This window comes from Emiliania huxleyi, assembly GCF_000372725.1.
Source record: "Emiliania huxleyi CCMP1516 chromosome Unknown EMIHUscaffold_211, whole genome shotgun sequence".
Taxonomy (NCBI): Eukaryota; Haptophyta; order Isochrysidales; family Noelaerhabdaceae; genus Emiliania; species Emiliania huxleyi.
The window spans coordinates 16,155-31,644 of NW_005200496.1; the positions used below are offsets into that span (position 1 = coordinate 16,155).

Sequence of the window (15,490 nt, forward strand, 5' to 3'; positions counted from 1 at the left end):
TGCCCGCATGCCGGCCCCCCCCCGCTCCGGCGCGCGCCGTGACGCTTCGCACGTGCGCAGAACAGAGGATCTTGATACATAGGGATTCCCACTCCAGTGTCGTCTCTAAGCGGGCCCAAAGCGATGACCTCCAGCGGCATACCTTCAGAGTGCACCCCAAAACTAGCACTATCTAGACACGCACATCTTTTTTTTGCACGTGCGGCGGCGGCGTCCGGCGAAAGCAGGACCGAAACGGTGAAGTACGAAATCGGTGCTGTGGGTCAGTGTTGTGACCGGCGCCGATGTGAGTGCGCGCCTCACGGCCCAGCACGGCCACAGCGGCGGCCCGAGCGTCGCCAGCCGCCGGCCGCAGCCCTCTGTCGCTGCCGCTGCTGCCGCCCACGCCTGGCTCCCCCCTCCCCCCCTCCCCTCCCCTCCCCCGCAGCTCAAGGCGAAGGGGTTCGACAGGACCGCGTCGCGACTCCTCTCGCACGCGACGCGATCCGGACCCTTCGACGCGACGGAGCTGCCGACAGACCAGCACTCGGCGGCGCTGCAGGAGGAGGCGAAGCTGCTCGCCGCCGCCGCGCCGCCGCCGCTGCCGCCCGCCGCTGCCGCCAAGCCGCCGCCGAAGCTCGTCGCGCTGCCCTCGCCGCGGCCGTCGCGCTCGTCGTGGCTCTTTGGCTTTGCGCTGCTTGCCCTGCTCGCGTCGCTCGCGGTGGGGAAGTGGATGGCGGTGCCGCAGCAGAGCGGCGCCGTGCAGTGCAGCTTCGGGCTGCAGGGCTGCGCCGCGGCGGCCGACGGGCCCCGCGGCGACTGCGCGGTGACATGGTCGCCGCTGCCGCAGTGTGTACCAAAGCAGTAGGACGCGCGCTCGACGGGCCTCGGCCTCGTGCGCTGCCGGCGGCCCGGCGGGCACGGGGCGGGCGGCGGCGCTCCTCAGCAGCGGGCGGGACTCCTCTGGCGCGCACGACGCAGCAGCCGCGTTTCCGCGCGCCTCTCGACAACGACGATAGCATACCATGACAGGAGCGTGCGGGCCGCCGGAGAATACAGGGAGGACGGGGTGGAGGGAGACGGGGCGGGGGGGCTGGAGCGTGCGGCCGCGCGCGCGGTGCTCCTGTCACGAACGTGGGTGGTCGTGGCAGCGAGACGCACGGTCGCGCTGGACCCGATCGCGAAAGCCCTCGAACCGGGGTAGATATCTGTGTGCGCGCGCGGGGCAGTTCGCCTGTCGTCCGACGTTCTGTCTCCGGCACATTACGGTGTCGTCGTCGTTCCGCGAGAGCCATCCGGACGCCCCCCCATCACTGTACTCTTTCCTTAACTTAATTTCGAAAGTGTTTGAACATCGTCAGGGTTTTGACAGCTTTTCAGAGGCGCCTGGTGCACGACTCTCCTCCTGTCGGGCTGACGGCTGTCTCCCGCAGCCGCAACCTCCTGGGACACCGCTTACCGGGTCTGTCGGTCCCTCCGCGGCGGCGGACAGCGCCGGACACACCGCACTTCCCGGGACCGCCTGGCAGGCGGCACTCGCGCCACCCCCGCGGCCGCGGCCGCGCCCCACGTCGCTAGAGATCCTGCGTCTCTCGACTCTCTCTCGATGAGTCTCGTCTTGCGATCTCCATCTCGAGCCCGCGCGCCGCGCGCCGCTTCTCCCCGCACACAACCACCGAGTCACTGGTCCAGCTCTGCCGACGGAGCGCTTTCCGGCACGGTAGCTTCGCCTTTCTCTTCTGGCGGTGGCGCACTCTCGAGGGACTTGAGCTTGCCTCCCGAGAAGACGCAGCCGAGGCAGCAGCCGCAGTCGCCCGAGGCTCCCTGCAGCAAGCTCGAGCTCGGGTCTTCGAGCCCGAGCGCCTCCCTCTGGCGAGCAAGCTTCGCGTCGTAGTTGCGCCTCCGCCGCTCTGACCGCAGCGTCTCCCACGCAGCCTGCACCCGCAGGAAGTCGCCCTCCTCCACCGCCGTCGAGCCGCCGCCCCCCTTCCCAGCCCTCTTTGGCGAGGATGTCTTGTCGGGATGGAGGCGTCTCGCCGCTGCGAGATAGGCCGTGCGGATCTCAGCCGTAGTGGCTTGCGGGGACACGTCCAGAACGGCGTAGTAGTCATCCACCGGCGGCTTGTTCCGCTGACGGTGGCGGTGCCAGGCGAGCAGGACGCAGGCGAGGAGCACTCCCACCACGAGAGGGATGGCGGCTCCACTGAGCGCGGCTGCGAGCGGCGACCGAGCTGCCAACGCCTCGAACGGGCGGGCAGGAGGCGGACATGGGGAAGGCGGTGCTAGCGGAGGCGGCGGCAGCGCCGGTGGCGGTCTCGGCGGGGCTCGGTTTGTGCAGCAACAGAGGTGGTCGAGAGACGACTCCAGCGCGGTGGCGCACGCGCCGCTGGCGCACCCGACTTGGCGCCAGAGGCGAGCGCACTGCTGATCAACGTTCTGCTGGTCCGGCGGCACACGTTTTGGTCGGGACGAGCCTCGTTTTGACATAGGGTTGGTGAGAGCTTTCGGCGGTTGACCCACAATGGCGCCTCATGAGGAAAGAAAGAATTCTTAAAATACAAGCCTCTAGACACTGGCACGACAAGGGCGCGGACTGGCGCGGACTGGCACACACACCGGCAAAGCCTCCATCGAACTGTCACGTCTCGTCCTACGTCCTTCCAAAACCTGTCGTGCAGGTGGGGACCCTGTCCTCCTCCCCTATCCCTCGTTTGGGTTGCTGTTTTCTTTCTTTCTTTTTGCACGTCTCGCGAGCGCGTGAACAGGGCACACGGCCAGAGGCTGAGAGGGGGCGGGGGGGGGGGCGGTGGCGTGGATAGAGCAAGGACTCTCACGCCCCCCTCTTCTGGCGATTCCCTTGTCCAAAGTTCGAGTGATAGCCAAAGATACACTTGACTATACATTTTCAAAGATACACTTTATAACATTCCTCCGGTGTATCTACGAAGTGTATCTTCGAGTGTATCTTGAGTGTATCTCAGCGCCGGGCGCCCCAGGACCAGTTGCAGAGGGCGCAGGTGGCTGGGTCCCACGAGTGCTGGCACTGGCCTGGCTGGGGCTCACCCACAGGGCCCACAGGGATGACTGGCTCCGAGGGGAGGGGGTGGTAGCCCATGGGGAGAGGGATTACCGGCACACACGGCACGCCGGGACCCGTGAGAGGAGACTGTGGAGGCTGCGCCGGCGCGGGCGTGAGCGGCGGCCTCTGCGGCCGCCTGGCCTGCTTGCGCGCCTCCTTGACCGCCCGCTCTGCCGCCATCTCCTACAGCCCAGGGAAGGAGGACTGAGCGCAGCCAGGATGGGTGCGGGCTCAGGAGCGCACCTCCGGGGAGCGGCGAGGCTGGCGAGCTGCAGGCGGCGGCAGCTCCGACCCGTACTCGTGGTGGTAGGCCAGCTTGGCGGCCGCCTCCTCGGCTGTCGCGCTGTTCGAGTCGGGCAGGTGGCGCTGAGTCTTCTCGCCGACCCGCTTGAACTTGGCGACAAAGGGACGGTTGCGCTTCTTGCTGCCGCCCTGCTGGAACACGTTCTCGTAGCCGGTGCTGGACGCGGACGACATGCGGAGAACCACGGGCTTGCCCTTCCAGAAGCCGGCGCGGAACATGATGCCATTGGGGCCCTCAAAGGGCGGGCCGAGCCCCTCCAGCGGCATGAGCAACTGCCGCTCCCGCTTACGTGTATCTTCACTATGAACGCGCTCCGTCAAGATACACCTCTTCGTTTGGGCCGCGGTGTATCTTCGTATGAAGATACACCTCTTCGTTTGGGCTGGGCCGTGTATCTCCGCATAAGTGTATCTTCAGTGTATCTTCCGCCCGTCTAGATACACGGAGGGGTGTATCTTCTCTCATGACACGAACCTCCCTCCGGGGAACCTCCCAAAGGGGGGGGGCGTGAGAGTCCTTGGGATAGAGGGCGGCGTGCGATCGCCATTCCCATGACGAGAGAATCGATCGAGAGAGATTTTTGAAAACCAACAAGAAATCAATGTGTACAATGAGTATCGCAAGAGCCTAGAGAAACAAAAACAGACGACCACGGCCGCGGGCACGCTGGGCTCGATCCGAAAGCACGGATTTGGCGGACGTTCTTGGCTTCAATTTTACGGATGTCTTGGCACCAGCTGAAGCTTGCCCCCGTCCACGGCCGACATCGTCGGATTTGCGCACGGTATTCGGATTTTGCTATTTGCTCGTGTGGGGGGTATATTGCAGATTTGTCAATGGTACCGCGTCTGCGTATCTCCCTCTATCTCCGCGGATTTGGCGGACGTTCTTGCCTTCGATTTTACGGATGTCTTGGCACCAGCTGAAGGTGTTCGTGTGGGGGTATATTGCAGATTTGTCAATGGTACCGCGTCTGCGACGCGGGCGCCTTGCGGGCAGAGCCCTTAGCCACCCTTCCTTTATATCTTGCGCGGTCAAAACCTGAGCCAGGCGGTTAGAGCTGGGCTGATGGCGCTGCTCATGCCGCCAGAAAGAACATGCCGCTACTGTGATGAGCGCGCCCGCAGCGCATGTCAAAGCAGTCATGCGGTCACTATATGCAGATTCAATTCAATTCTTTGCGGGATTTTTCTAATCACTTTTCCTCTTGTGCAAATAAGTAAATGGACAAAAGGGATGGGTCATCCTCAATCAACGTACAACGAACGATAAATAAAGAGAGAGTTTTTGTTAAATATGGTCCGACACATCTAACTAAAAAAAGAAAGGGCGGGGAGGGGATAAGTACTCTTGAGGGAAACAATGGACCGTCAGGCCCCGGGGACTGGCCAGCCCGACTAACACAACCTTAGGAACACCATTTTGCGGTCCTGAGCGGCCGTCTCGGAGCAGAAGCTTCCCTGCCTCCTTGGCCATGTTGCGGTGCCCTCGCGCCATCTGGTCCACGCACTGCTCGCAAGTAAATCGTCTTCACAGGTCGGCAAATACGCCTCACCTTCAAAAGGGTGGCTGCCTACCCCAAAGCCTAGCCCGGGTCATCGATCTCTCTTGACGATTTCACTTTAAAACGCTGGTGCTCATGGGGTTTTCTCTATACACTATAGAAGTCGGAGCCTTGCGTCCAAGGATTAGGCAGCGTGCGGCTCCCGGTGGACTCGGCCATCTCCCGCGGGTGAGAGGGCGAGAGGACGCATGCCCGCCCTCTGAGGCGGCCGTCCGAGTCGGGGAGGCAACCACACAACCATCCTCGCGGGTGTGGGCGGCCTTCTCGGCCCGCTATGCAAGCCCTAAGTCGGCCCTTCCTCGTCGGGTCGGCTCCGGGGACCCCGTAGCCCTAGCCGGAGCTAAGGGGGCCGGCTTTTTCTGCGCTAACCCTAGGAATCGCTCCGGTGTAGGGTTCCCGGCACCATCGAGCGGCGCCACACCGATGGAGGGAGTCGGGTTTGCCATTGGCGGGCCGTGAGGGCGCTGAGAACTCAAGGCTTGCCCATTCCGGAGTGGTTCGATCCCACGCAACCCGATACGGTGACGAGAAGCGTTCTGGTGGTCTCAGGCCCAGTGAGGTAGTGCACTGGTCTAACTCGGATCCTGCTGAACAAGTTCCTCTTGTAGCTCGATCGGTCACTCCGCCATCGCCGTCGGGGAGAGTGTCGCAGGAGGTGGTGGAGAATGACCTCCAGACTGACCCGGAGAATCACCTCCACCAGCCCCACCCCAGCACCTCTATTATCACACTCTCCCCCCCCACAGTGATGAATAGTCTACCTATACCCCTATGTTCCCACACCCTGTGCAGTGGCACGTCGTTGCCACCCAGACCCCTAATATTAGACATCTTGGGCGCCGAACAGGCGCCCAAGTAGTGACACGTCACGCTTCCCCAACTCCCGTTGTGCAAGTTTGGCACGTCATAGTCTCGACTGCTTTCGTGGGGCCGCCGCGCCGCGAGACAGTCGACCTCTTTAATGTTGTGACACCACAACTCGGTGCAACTGGCGCCATTCTTCCACCGGTGTGACACCACACCTTCGTACTTTGAATACCTTCTACACATATGTCAGCCTCGGCTTGAGGATGGCTTTACAGCCTCACCAGCGGTCAGCAATACCGCAGAGCCGCGCACGCGGCTCACCACTCACACTTGCTGGGCACCGATCTTCGGGTTCAGATGATCATCTCTCGAGCGAGAGACGAGGGACGCCTCACGAGCCTACGGAGGGCCTCGACCCGTCTTCTTACTGGTCAGACCACTCTAATCCCCACGACAGAGAGGGGGGACGACACTGCCTCAGCAGCGTGCACCTCGATCCTGTACCGTGTTTGCTATGCCCCCCCCCGATGAGCACACCAGAGAGGGAGGGCGAGACGATCGAGGGGTCCCGTACCATGCGGAATCGACCCTATCCAGTGCTCAAGTGCTCAAGGCTGAGTTTTGCTGCTCCACTTTCGGCGTGGCGGAGTATAAATAACAAACAACAAGTGCTCCAACCAAGTGCTCCAAGCAAACAATGATTCACTGCTGCTGAAACTCACTCACTCACTCACTAGTCAATTGAGGGACAATGCGGACAAACAACCATGCATAGCGCATCCCTCTCTCTCTCTGCTGTGCGAGGACCCGAGGTCGATGACGATGTGCGAGGAACAGCCTCAGCGAACAGGGGTCAGGGGGCAGGCAACCAACAAAAGATCCTTGGTGTGTGAGTGTTAGATTTGTTTGGCGACTGCTAAAGCTCGCTCTCTTCACACACAGCCAAAAGCAGCCACAAACAGACAGAGATCAGAGTCATAGAGAGCAAGAGAGCGAGTCAGGTGCGTTTTTGCGTGGTGGGACAGCGAAGAGCTAGAGCGAGTGCTTGGGCGAGTAGGCCGTGCGATCCCCACTGCGGCCTGCGTGTGAGTGGCGGCACTTGAGCGGCGGGGGGCGAAAAGCCGCCGCCAAAAGGTGTCTCGCGTGAAGAAGTCGCGAGTTGAAGTCTGTTGCGCTTGACCAACGATCGCATCGTGAGCAGCACGGCCAGAGCAGTGTGCCGCGCCCGGCGCGGGGAGGCGCCCAGCCTGCCACTGGCCGTTGAGGAAGTCGACTGAGTCGGGCGCGCCTCTCGAGACGAGCTTGGCGTACCGCTCGTACACGAGAGGCGGAGGCGACATCGTCGGCCTTGTTCTCTGGCACGCGCTGCCTTCTTTGGCCTTGCAAGCCGCTCACCGCCCTTAGCAGCCTGGGCCAAATGGTGATTGGGTTCACTGTGAACAGACTCCACCTCTAACTAACTAACTAACTAACCGCCTCTAGAGAATGATAGTAGCGAATTGGGCCCCGCCGCACGCGTCGCTGCGCTCGGTCGCGCGCCGGTAGGCCCGGGCGGGGGCGCCGCTGCGGGCTGACGGCCTGTTGCATCATTTCGTGTGTGTGTGGAAAGTACAGCAGCCTTGGCCGTGTAGACTGCCTGCGCACGCCGCGCGTGAATATGGTGAGGCTATCACACCGCGGCTGTGAAGTCACTCGTTGTCGCCTCACAGGCGCCGCCTCAGGGCAAGCGAACGAGCCCAATCGGGCCTTAACTTACACTCCGCATGACGGTGATCCAGCACGACGCCGACATCGTCGAGTTTGGCCCGCAGCCGCCGGTGGCCACCGTCGGCCAGACGGCGGGCGACGAGATGGAAGGCGCGCGCGCGAGCCCGCTGCGCAGACGGCGCAGCGCGTTCCCCCTGCACGGCCTCTGGGCTGCTCTGCCCGCATGCCCCCCCCCCGCTCCGGCGCTCGCCGTGACGCTTCGCACGTGCGCAGAACAGAGGATCTTGCTACATAGGGATTCCCACTCCAGTGTCGTCTCTAAGCGGGCCCGAAGCGATGACCTCCAGCGGCATACCTTGAGAGTGCACCCCAAAACTAGCACTATCTAGATACGCATGTCACCAAGATGGGGGCTTGTACATCTTTTTTTTGCACGTGCGGCGGCGGCGTCCGGCGAAAGCAGGACCGAAACGGTGAAGTACGAAATCGGTGCTGTGGGTCAGTGTTGTGACCGGCGGCGACGTGAGTGCGCGCCTCACGGCCCAGCACGGCCACCGCGGCGACGGTCATGCCGGCTCCGCCCACCAGCGGTTGAGCGACCGACCGGCAGACCTTCAGGGTAGGCTGGCCCCGTCCGGGGAAGGAGATCCAGTGTCGACGAGTGTACGAACGAGGGGCTAGCAAGCGCTTCGCCGCCAAAAAGAAATTTGGGCGCCGAAGTTCCGCAAAAACTTCTTTTTGAAAATCGGCGGCTTCGCACGATGCACCTGTGCATGAGCTCGAGCTGCTTCTTCGACGGCAACCGCGTGGAGTACACACGGCTGACCAAGCCTAGCGTCAAGCGCGAGGCAAAGGTCACCTTCGTTCCCGCCGGCGCTGCGCCACCGGAGCACCTGCGGCCGAAGGCGCGCCTGCGGCGGGCGCAAAGACGCGGGAACCTGCTTCACCTCTCGTTTTCGAGCGATGGCGGTCATAAGCGGGAGCGGTGGACGCGCGTGTCTCGGCTGCTGGAGCGTCAGGTCAATGTGCTCGAGGGATCGGGCCTCAAGCCCGGCGTGGGCAACTACAGCGAGGACGAGGATGCGGCGATCAAGCGGCGGAGGACGGGAGGCGAGGCGTGGGGCAGCATCGCACGCTCGCTGGGACGCAGCGAGCAAGCAGTCACAAACCGAGGCCAGCGGCTGATGAATCCAAAGCTCGCGCCGATGGGCCAAGGGCAGGCTGGCGTGCCGCATGACCGGAGCATCAACTGGGTAGACGAAGTCACCAGCGCGATGCAGCGTCTGCCCAACCAGCAGGGCACCGCTCACGATGTGATCGCCGTGCTGAAGGAGATGGGGCACGTGTTGGACGAGAGCCTTCTGCCGGGCTCAAGTAAAACCAGAGTCTTCGGTCTTGTCGGCAACGTCCTGTCCAGATCAAGGACCCCGCAGTTTGCAACACTCCAGCGCCCCGCTCGCTTGGGCCAGTCCGGCACGGTGGTCAAGGTCACGCGTGGCAGAAAAGGTCACAAGGCGTCGGTGCAGTTCCAGGACGGCGCAGTCGAGGCGTTCAGCATCGGCAGCCTCGCACTGTCTGCCTCGCCTGCTGCGCGCCAGATCGCAGCTGGCGCCTCCGTGACGGTCACGACGGAGGAGGGAGGAGTTGTGAAGGTGAATGCCGGCCCGCGCAACATTACCTGCACAGTCTACAAGTACAGGCCGGAGCTGACCCCGGTCAAGGCCGTCAAGTCGCCGGCGAAGCCCAAGAGGCTCAACGCCAAGGAGAGGAAGAAAGGCTTAGATGGCGTAGCGCAGAAAAACGGATAGGCCGCTCAGAGCGGTGAGACAGTAGATACAGATCTGTCGTGCGCATGTATAAATAAATAAACTAGAAAAAAATCGCAAACATAGAAACCCAAACACACACAGCCACGACACTAAGATCGCGCTGTCGGGAGAATATTACGAAACCAAAACACGATACGGAAAACGAAAATCTCCACACGAAAACCCAAAAGGAATGAAATCCCTTATGGATATAACCGCCTAATAATCTCTGGGCGGAGCGGAGATGGCGGTATTATAATATAGCGGACTATAATGCCCGGGAACAAACACCGAAGAGAAGGCCCGCCGCCTAAACATGGGCTGCAAGGCGCGCGGGCAGCCCTTCGACCACAAGACCGGCCACGGCTACGTCAAGGCGCATCGCGGTTTCTACCACGACGCGATCTTTGTCAAGCGCAACAACTTCAACCTGCTGCTCCACGAGACGTTCGGCGGCGGCTTCTCGCCCACCGCCGTTCTCAAGCTGCGCCGCCTCGCGCAAAGTCGCGCGCGGCAGCGTCGACCGCACGGCCTACTCGCCCAAGTACTCGCTCTCTTTTATGTCCCACCACGCAGAGCGCATCTCTCTCTCTGTTGTGCGAGGCGTGAACCGCGCCATTCGCTCTCACCTGGCAACCCTGTCTGCACGTCTCGCGCGCGCGTGAACAGGGCTCCAGGCCCCAAATGACGTGTGAGTGTTAGAGTTGTTTGGTATTGCTAAAAATCTCTCTCTCAGCCACGTGGCATAGGAGAGCAGGAGGAGAAAGGAGGTCAGCACAACTTCCCAAGGACGCGAGAAGCACAGCAGAGCAGGGACACAGATGACGAGAAAGCCGATTACAATATCAATAAACAAAGCGATGGGACAAATGCCAAATTCCAAAAATAAATAAATGAAACGGACACCTGTCAGTGTCACCTCTACTGTGAGATGGGTAAAAAGGAACAGGTCCCCGCCCTGGATACATGTATGCATTACGTGTTCTCGCGATTTTTCTTCTTTATCTAAATCTCTCTTGAGAAAGCCCGCCGGCCGACAAGCGACATGCGGGCGATGCGGGCTCGATTGCTGGGGGGCGCGCGTTGCCTCTCTGAAGGTGAAGCCCGCCGCACGGAGCTGCAGCTGCTCGCGAACGGCGAAGCAGCACCGCAACCTCGCCGCGCCAAAATCCCGAAGGAAATTCTCAGGGGCGTGCGCCCGTGTGCGCGTTCTTGTGTGGGTGTGGGACGTCGACCCGGTCACCCGGGGTGCGGGGACCCGTCCACATCGCCACCCCAGCGGCAGTCAAAACCATTAACTCTCACTGCGCACACTGCGGGTTCGGTTCCCGCCCCGCCTCGCCCTCGCTTGCCGCCGCTGGGGCTGCCGCCCGCCGGCGGCCGCGGCGCCGCTTCTTGACGCCGGCTTCGCCGCTCGCGCCGGAGGAGGTCGGCGCAGGCGCCGGCTTCTTCTTCTTGCACGAGAGCGGGTTGGGCTCTCTGAGCCGCTTCCTCTTCTTCGGAGCGGCGTCCGGCGCGTCCGGCGCAAGCGCGGCGCGGCGGTCGTTCGCCCTCGCCAGCTCCTCGGCGGCGCCTTCGGCGGCGGCCCTCTCGTCGCGCTGCGGCGGCTCGAGCACGATCACCTGGCGCGCGAAGCGGAGGAGCGGCACGCCGGAGAGCGCCGCCAGCCTCTGCTGCAGCGCCGCGTCCTCGGTGAGCACGCACAGCCGGCGCGCGTTCCCATTCTCCACCGCGGAGAGCACCTGGCGCGAGCGGCCGCGCTCAGAGGGCGGCGGGTCAAGCAGTGGCTCGGTGCGCCGCAAGCAGTGGCGGTCGGAGGCGGGCGGCGGCGCGGTGGTGGCGCACCGACGCGCTCGCGGCCCCTGCCTGACCGCTCCCGGTCGAGTCGAGCTTGGGCAGCCGCTTGGCCGTCGCGGTCGCGCTCTTGAACTCCTTGCCGAGCGAGCGGAGCTCGGCGACCACCGCCCGCGTCACGACCACCTCGGCGCGGCCTCCCAGCACCTTTGGGAGCTCCACCCGCAGGTCGAGCCCGAGATTGGCGGCGGCCTGCGGATGCAAGGGCGGCGGGCGTTGTGCATGTGGGCGGCGGCGAGAGGGCGGCAAAGGAGAGGAGATGCGCCTGCAGCGCCGTGCCGTCGACCAGCACGCGGTACGGCTGTTTGATGCCAAAGGCGGACCGGTAGAAGCCAAGCGTGCGGCGCGCGCGCGACTTCTTGCCTATCCTCATCCGCGGTCCGAGTCGCGGTCGAGCTGTGGTCGCAGAGAGCCCTTTGTGCGCGTGGCGGCCAGGTGTGCTGCAAAAATAGAGAAAAAGACAAATCGCGGGCCTGAAAACTCTCTCACACGACAAGCGATCCCACGACAGCGAGTGTGGGGACTACATGATCCGTACGTACGTGAAGGGTGGAGAGGCCCGTCGTCCGCAGAGCTAGGCGGCACAGCCACCCCCCACTGGGGCCGAGAACAAGAGGCCGTTTGCCGCTTGCTTGTTCTTGATCCAGTTGGTGCACACAGTCAGTCAGTGCGCGCCTGCTTGTTGATGTTTTCGGCGTCGCCCGCCACCGCCGCCATGGAGATCTGCTGCGTGCGTGGTGGATGGACGACAAAGGAGGAGGCGCTCGCCGACGCCGCCCCATACACCGTCCGGTCCGTGTTGGATATGAGATTTTTAGCAATACCAAACAACTCTAACACTCACACGTAATTTGGGGCCTGGAGCCCCGTGTTGGTGCCCACCGCTTCCTTGGCGAACACGTGGAGGAACCTGAGGGAGGGTGTAGAGGATGTAGAGTGTAGAGCACTGTAGAGCTGTAGAGATGTAGAGCGCTGTAGAGCTGTAGAGCTCTACATCCGCCGCGTGACGAGGCGCCTGCGTTGTAGAGCGATGTAGAGGCGCTCTACAACGTGAAATCTCTACAACAAACTCTACATCATAAGCGGCGAACGAGGCACGGTCGCTCTCCGACATGAGGCGCGTTGCACTTGCCAGTGCTGCCCTGGCCTTCTGTCTGCCCGCCCAATGGGTGGCAGATGCCTCTGCTGCTGTGGCATGCCTCACGGCTGCGACTGGCCGGCGCCTCGGCGCGTCAGCTCGGCTCGGCGTAGCGATCGTGGCCAGCGCAACTCGCCTGGACTCAACGCTCAGCCAGGAGCTCCCGCACGCGCTGGCGCGAGTCATGGCGCAGATAAGGCGTCTGAATGCTCGCCTCGCCTCGCGCAAATGCGACCGTCCTCGCAGCCGACAGTCCACCGCCTGCTAAAGAAGCACAGCGACGAATGCGGCACCGGCGACACATGGCAGGCTGGTCATGACGCAGTTATAGGGTGTTGTGTGCCGTCAGAGGGACTCTCTGTGTGTCAGGGATAGTCAGGGCTGTCCATCAGAGCTTCACTAAGCTCGGTAAAACCCCATTAGCGCGGCTCGACCTCTTTGAGTCACTGCCTTCCCGGCGGTTTGGCTGTAGAGCCTCTACAACAAACTCTACAACAAAATCGCGCTCTACATCGCTCTACAACGCAGGCGCCTCGTCACGCGGCGGATGTAGAGCTCTACAGCTCTACAGCGCTCCAGAGCGCTCTACATCTCTACAGCTCTACAGCGCTCTACACTCTACATCCTCTACACCCTCCCTCAGGGAGGAACTGCTTGGTGGGCGGCGCAATGCACACAAGAAAACAACGCACTCTCTCGCATTACAAGGGACACTCTGTCGTGTCAGATGTCACGTCCGGGGAGAGGACTCCACCGAGCATGGACAGCCTCAGAACCCGAGGCCGAGCCCGAGCCGGCTCGCTTCCGCGACACGGGATGGCAGGCACGACTCGGCAACCGCGAGCCGCTCACTCCCCCAGTCCCATTCCAGCATCTTCCCCGCCTCCTCCACCGGGCGGATCCGCTCCCGCGCCGCCTCTCGCACCACCTCGCGGTCGCGATCGCTCCGGGGGCGCAGCAATTCTTCTTTCGAGCAACTGTCTCTTCAGCCTTTGCGCGCTCATACGACTGTGGTGCGGGGATGGGGAAGACCTCCTTCAAGGACCTCCTCGCGAAGGGAGGCAGTAACCCGCTTGTCAACCTGCAGAGTCTCAAAGACCAGCGCCGGAAGGTGGACGAGCTCAAGCAGCGCGAGCGCGCCGCCGCCGCCGCCGCCGCCGCCGCCGCCGCCGAGGAGCCGCCAGCCAAGCGCCGCGCCATAGCTTCTGCCGCGCCGCCTGGGGCGCGAGCGGTTGCCGCGCCGGCCGACGCGCCCGCCGGCTTCCTCGCGTGCGCCTCCTTTGCGGGCGCGCGGCCCGGCTACACCTTCAAGGCGGGTCCGGCGGGCGTGGGCTATTACCTCGAGGACGCAGAGGGCGCGGCGGGCGGCTCGTCCGCGGGCGGCCGAGCGTCCGCCGGGGCGGTGGCGGCAACCGCCGAGGCGGACGACGCGGGCGCGGGCGCGGGCGGCGCGGCGCCCTCACTGCCGGGCGGCTTCTTTGACAATCCGCAGGAGGACCCGTCCAACCGCGGGAGAGAGGTGGCGGCGACGAACAAGGAGCAGCAGCTGCGCGAGGAGATGGACGAGTTCAACAAGCTGGTGCGCGCCGACATCGAGACGGCGAAGGCCAACGACGCCGAGGAGATCGAGGAGGAGGCAGACCTGAGCCAGCTGCAGGCGCTGCAGGAGCAGGTGCAGCTGAGCAAGCGGGTGGACGGGCTGCACGACATGCGCCAAAAGGCGCTCGTCGTCGCCGCGCGCGTGGCGCAGGAGGTGGCCGCCACCAAGGCGGAGCGCGCGGCCGCAGCCGCCGACGACGGCGATCCGGGTGCGGCGCCGTCAGCCGCGCGCGAGGAGGAGGAGGAGGAGGACGACGACGACGAGGACGACGGCGGGCTGAGCTCCCTCGACTGGCGCGCGCGAGGGTTCGCTTAGCCATGCTCTCCGGGGCGGCTTCCGTAGTAGCAATGGGGCAATACGCTGGCGCTTCGCCGCGAGCGAGCTGGCCGGGGGAGCTGGTCTGCGTGGTGTCGCGCGCGGTGTGAAGTCGTGTGTCGCTCGATGTGTCGTGGGTAGTAGCACCGTGGCACGCATTTACCATTTTCTGGGCGGGTAAATTCGAGAGGGCGAGTCTGGACGAGGTCTGCGACGTCTTAAGCACGTACATGCGCTGCTTGGCCCGCGCGGCGAGATACGCGAGCTGGGCAGCTGCGCCGCAGCGCACTCTCACTCACACCACTCTCGACGTCGCGAGGGGTCTGCGCTCCTGTCGCACAGTCGCGCTTACACCGTGCGAGCAGGTCAGTCGAGGTCCTCGAGGTGGCGGCGCAGGCGCGCCTGCACCATCCGCAACCCCTCGGAGCCGGCCGTCGCGGCGAGCCGCTCCGCGGCGGCGTGCACCAGCTCGTCGACCGTCGCCCCGAGCCTCTTGAGCTCGCCGGGCTCGCACCCGGAGTCGAGCCGCGCCTCCACCAGCTGCGCCGCCGCCTCGGAGACCGCGTCGAGCGCGGCCGCGTCCTTGGTCCACTCGGTCGAGGCGCGCCTGCGGGAAGGCTCCGAGAAGGCTCACGCGGGGGACTGCCAAGGCCGGAGCGAGCCCGCGGCGTCGAGGCGCGCAATGCGGCGAGGTGGCCGAGGAGGAGCGGCGCCGCCTCCGCCGGCCCGCCGCACTTTCGCTCGACGTAGAGCGCCGTCTGCCAGTGCTGCGCCGCGCCAGGCTGCGCGGCGGTGTAGAGACCGAGCAGCGTCCGCAGCTGCGGCAGCAGCCGGCGCGCGCCCGTCATGTCTGCGGCGCGCGTGTCCTTGACCACCGCGTCAGCCAGCACGGCGGCGAGGACCGGGTCGGGCGCGCCGCCCGTCTCGAGCGCGCGCCGGCCGCGGAAGATCGCCTCCGAGTACATGCTCAGGTCGGCGGCGAGGGCGGCGGAGCTCTTCCAGAGCTCGTGCTTCTCGCCGCGGAGGCGGCACGCCTCGCGGAAGGCGCAGAGCGCCTCGCGCGGCTGCCGGAGCTGCCCAAAGAGGCCTCCGAGCGTGGCCCACGCCTGGCAGTGCTCCGGCTCTGATTAACCATGAAGTATTTAATCATCGGTTGTTAATGATTACTGACACCTGGTAGTGCTCCGGGTCGATCGCGACGACGCGGCGCAGGTCGGCGAGGGCCTGGGGGGAGGAGGCGCGACGAGTGGGTGATGGTGGGGGCGGGAGCGGGGCAGGGGGCGGTGTGGGAGGGCGCTGTGGGAGGCCCGGAGAGGGCGATGGGGCTCGGAGGGG

At 64.1% G+C, this 15,490-nt stretch overlaps 6 protein-coding genes across 6 annotated transcripts in view; 3 read left to right on the forward strand and 3 right to left on the reverse strand.

Moving 5' to 3' along the window:
• EMIHUDRAFT_234939 (hypothetical protein) overlaps positions 1–109 on the forward strand; it is a gene marked incomplete at both ends in the record, with an annotated part of 1,796 nt that extends 1,687 nt beyond the window's left edge. The window contains one exon of the mRNA XM_005780563.1: positions 83–109. Within this exon, the coding sequence (XP_005780620.1) occupies positions 83–109 (27 nt within the window). The remainder of the gene's footprint in view (positions 1–82) is intronic.
• A 217-nt stretch (positions 110–326) lies between these two features.
• On the forward strand, positions 327–1,337 carry EMIHUDRAFT_442961 (hypothetical protein; the record flags this gene model as incomplete). The annotated part of the gene is made up of 1 exon (XM_005780564.1): positions 327–1,337. A coding segment is annotated over one exon (483 nt), but the record flags the coding sequence as incomplete, so codon positions are not given.
• Positions 1,338–1,659: 322 nt separating this feature from the next.
• EMIHUDRAFT_234940 (hypothetical protein) lies at positions 1,660–2,466 on the reverse strand (the record flags this gene model as incomplete). Its single annotated transcript, XM_005780565.1, has 2 exons — positions 1,660–2,220; positions 2,413–2,466. The coding sequence occupies 2 exons, from the start codon at positions 2,464–2,466 to the stop codon at positions 1,660–1,662; spliced, it is 615 nt and encodes a 204-aa protein (XP_005780622.1).
• A 6,985-nt stretch (positions 2,467–9,451) lies between these two features.
• EMIHUDRAFT_234944 (hypothetical protein) lies at positions 9,452–11,475 on the reverse strand (the record flags this gene model as incomplete). The annotated part of the gene is made up of 5 exons (XM_005780566.1): positions 9,452–9,467; positions 10,228–10,253; positions 10,649–10,990; positions 11,094–11,294; positions 11,389–11,475. The coding sequence occupies 5 exons, from the start codon at positions 11,473–11,475 to the stop codon at positions 9,452–9,454; spliced, it is 672 nt and encodes a 223-aa protein (XP_005780623.1).
• Positions 11,476–13,261: 1,786 nt separating this feature from the next.
• Positions 13,262–14,155, forward strand: EMIHUDRAFT_234945 (hypothetical protein; the record flags this gene model as incomplete). Its single annotated transcript, XM_005780567.1, has 4 exons — positions 13,262–13,351; positions 13,430–13,567; positions 13,733–14,048; positions 14,145–14,155. 4 exons carry the CDS (start codon positions 13,262–13,264, stop codon positions 14,153–14,155), a joined length of 555 nt encoding a protein of 184 aa, XP_005780624.1.
• Positions 14,156–14,521: 366 nt separating this feature from the next.
• The window catches only part of EMIHUDRAFT_234946 (hypothetical protein), a gene marked incomplete at both ends in the record, with an annotated part of 3,005 nt that continues 2,036 nt past the window's right edge, over positions 14,522–15,490 (reverse strand). Inside the window, 2 exons of the mRNA XM_005780568.1 lie at positions 14,522–14,762; positions 14,891–15,261. Of these exons, the coding sequence (XP_005780625.1) occupies positions 14,522–14,762; positions 14,891–15,261 (612 nt within the window). The remainder of the gene's footprint in view (positions 14,763–14,890; positions 15,262–15,490) is intronic.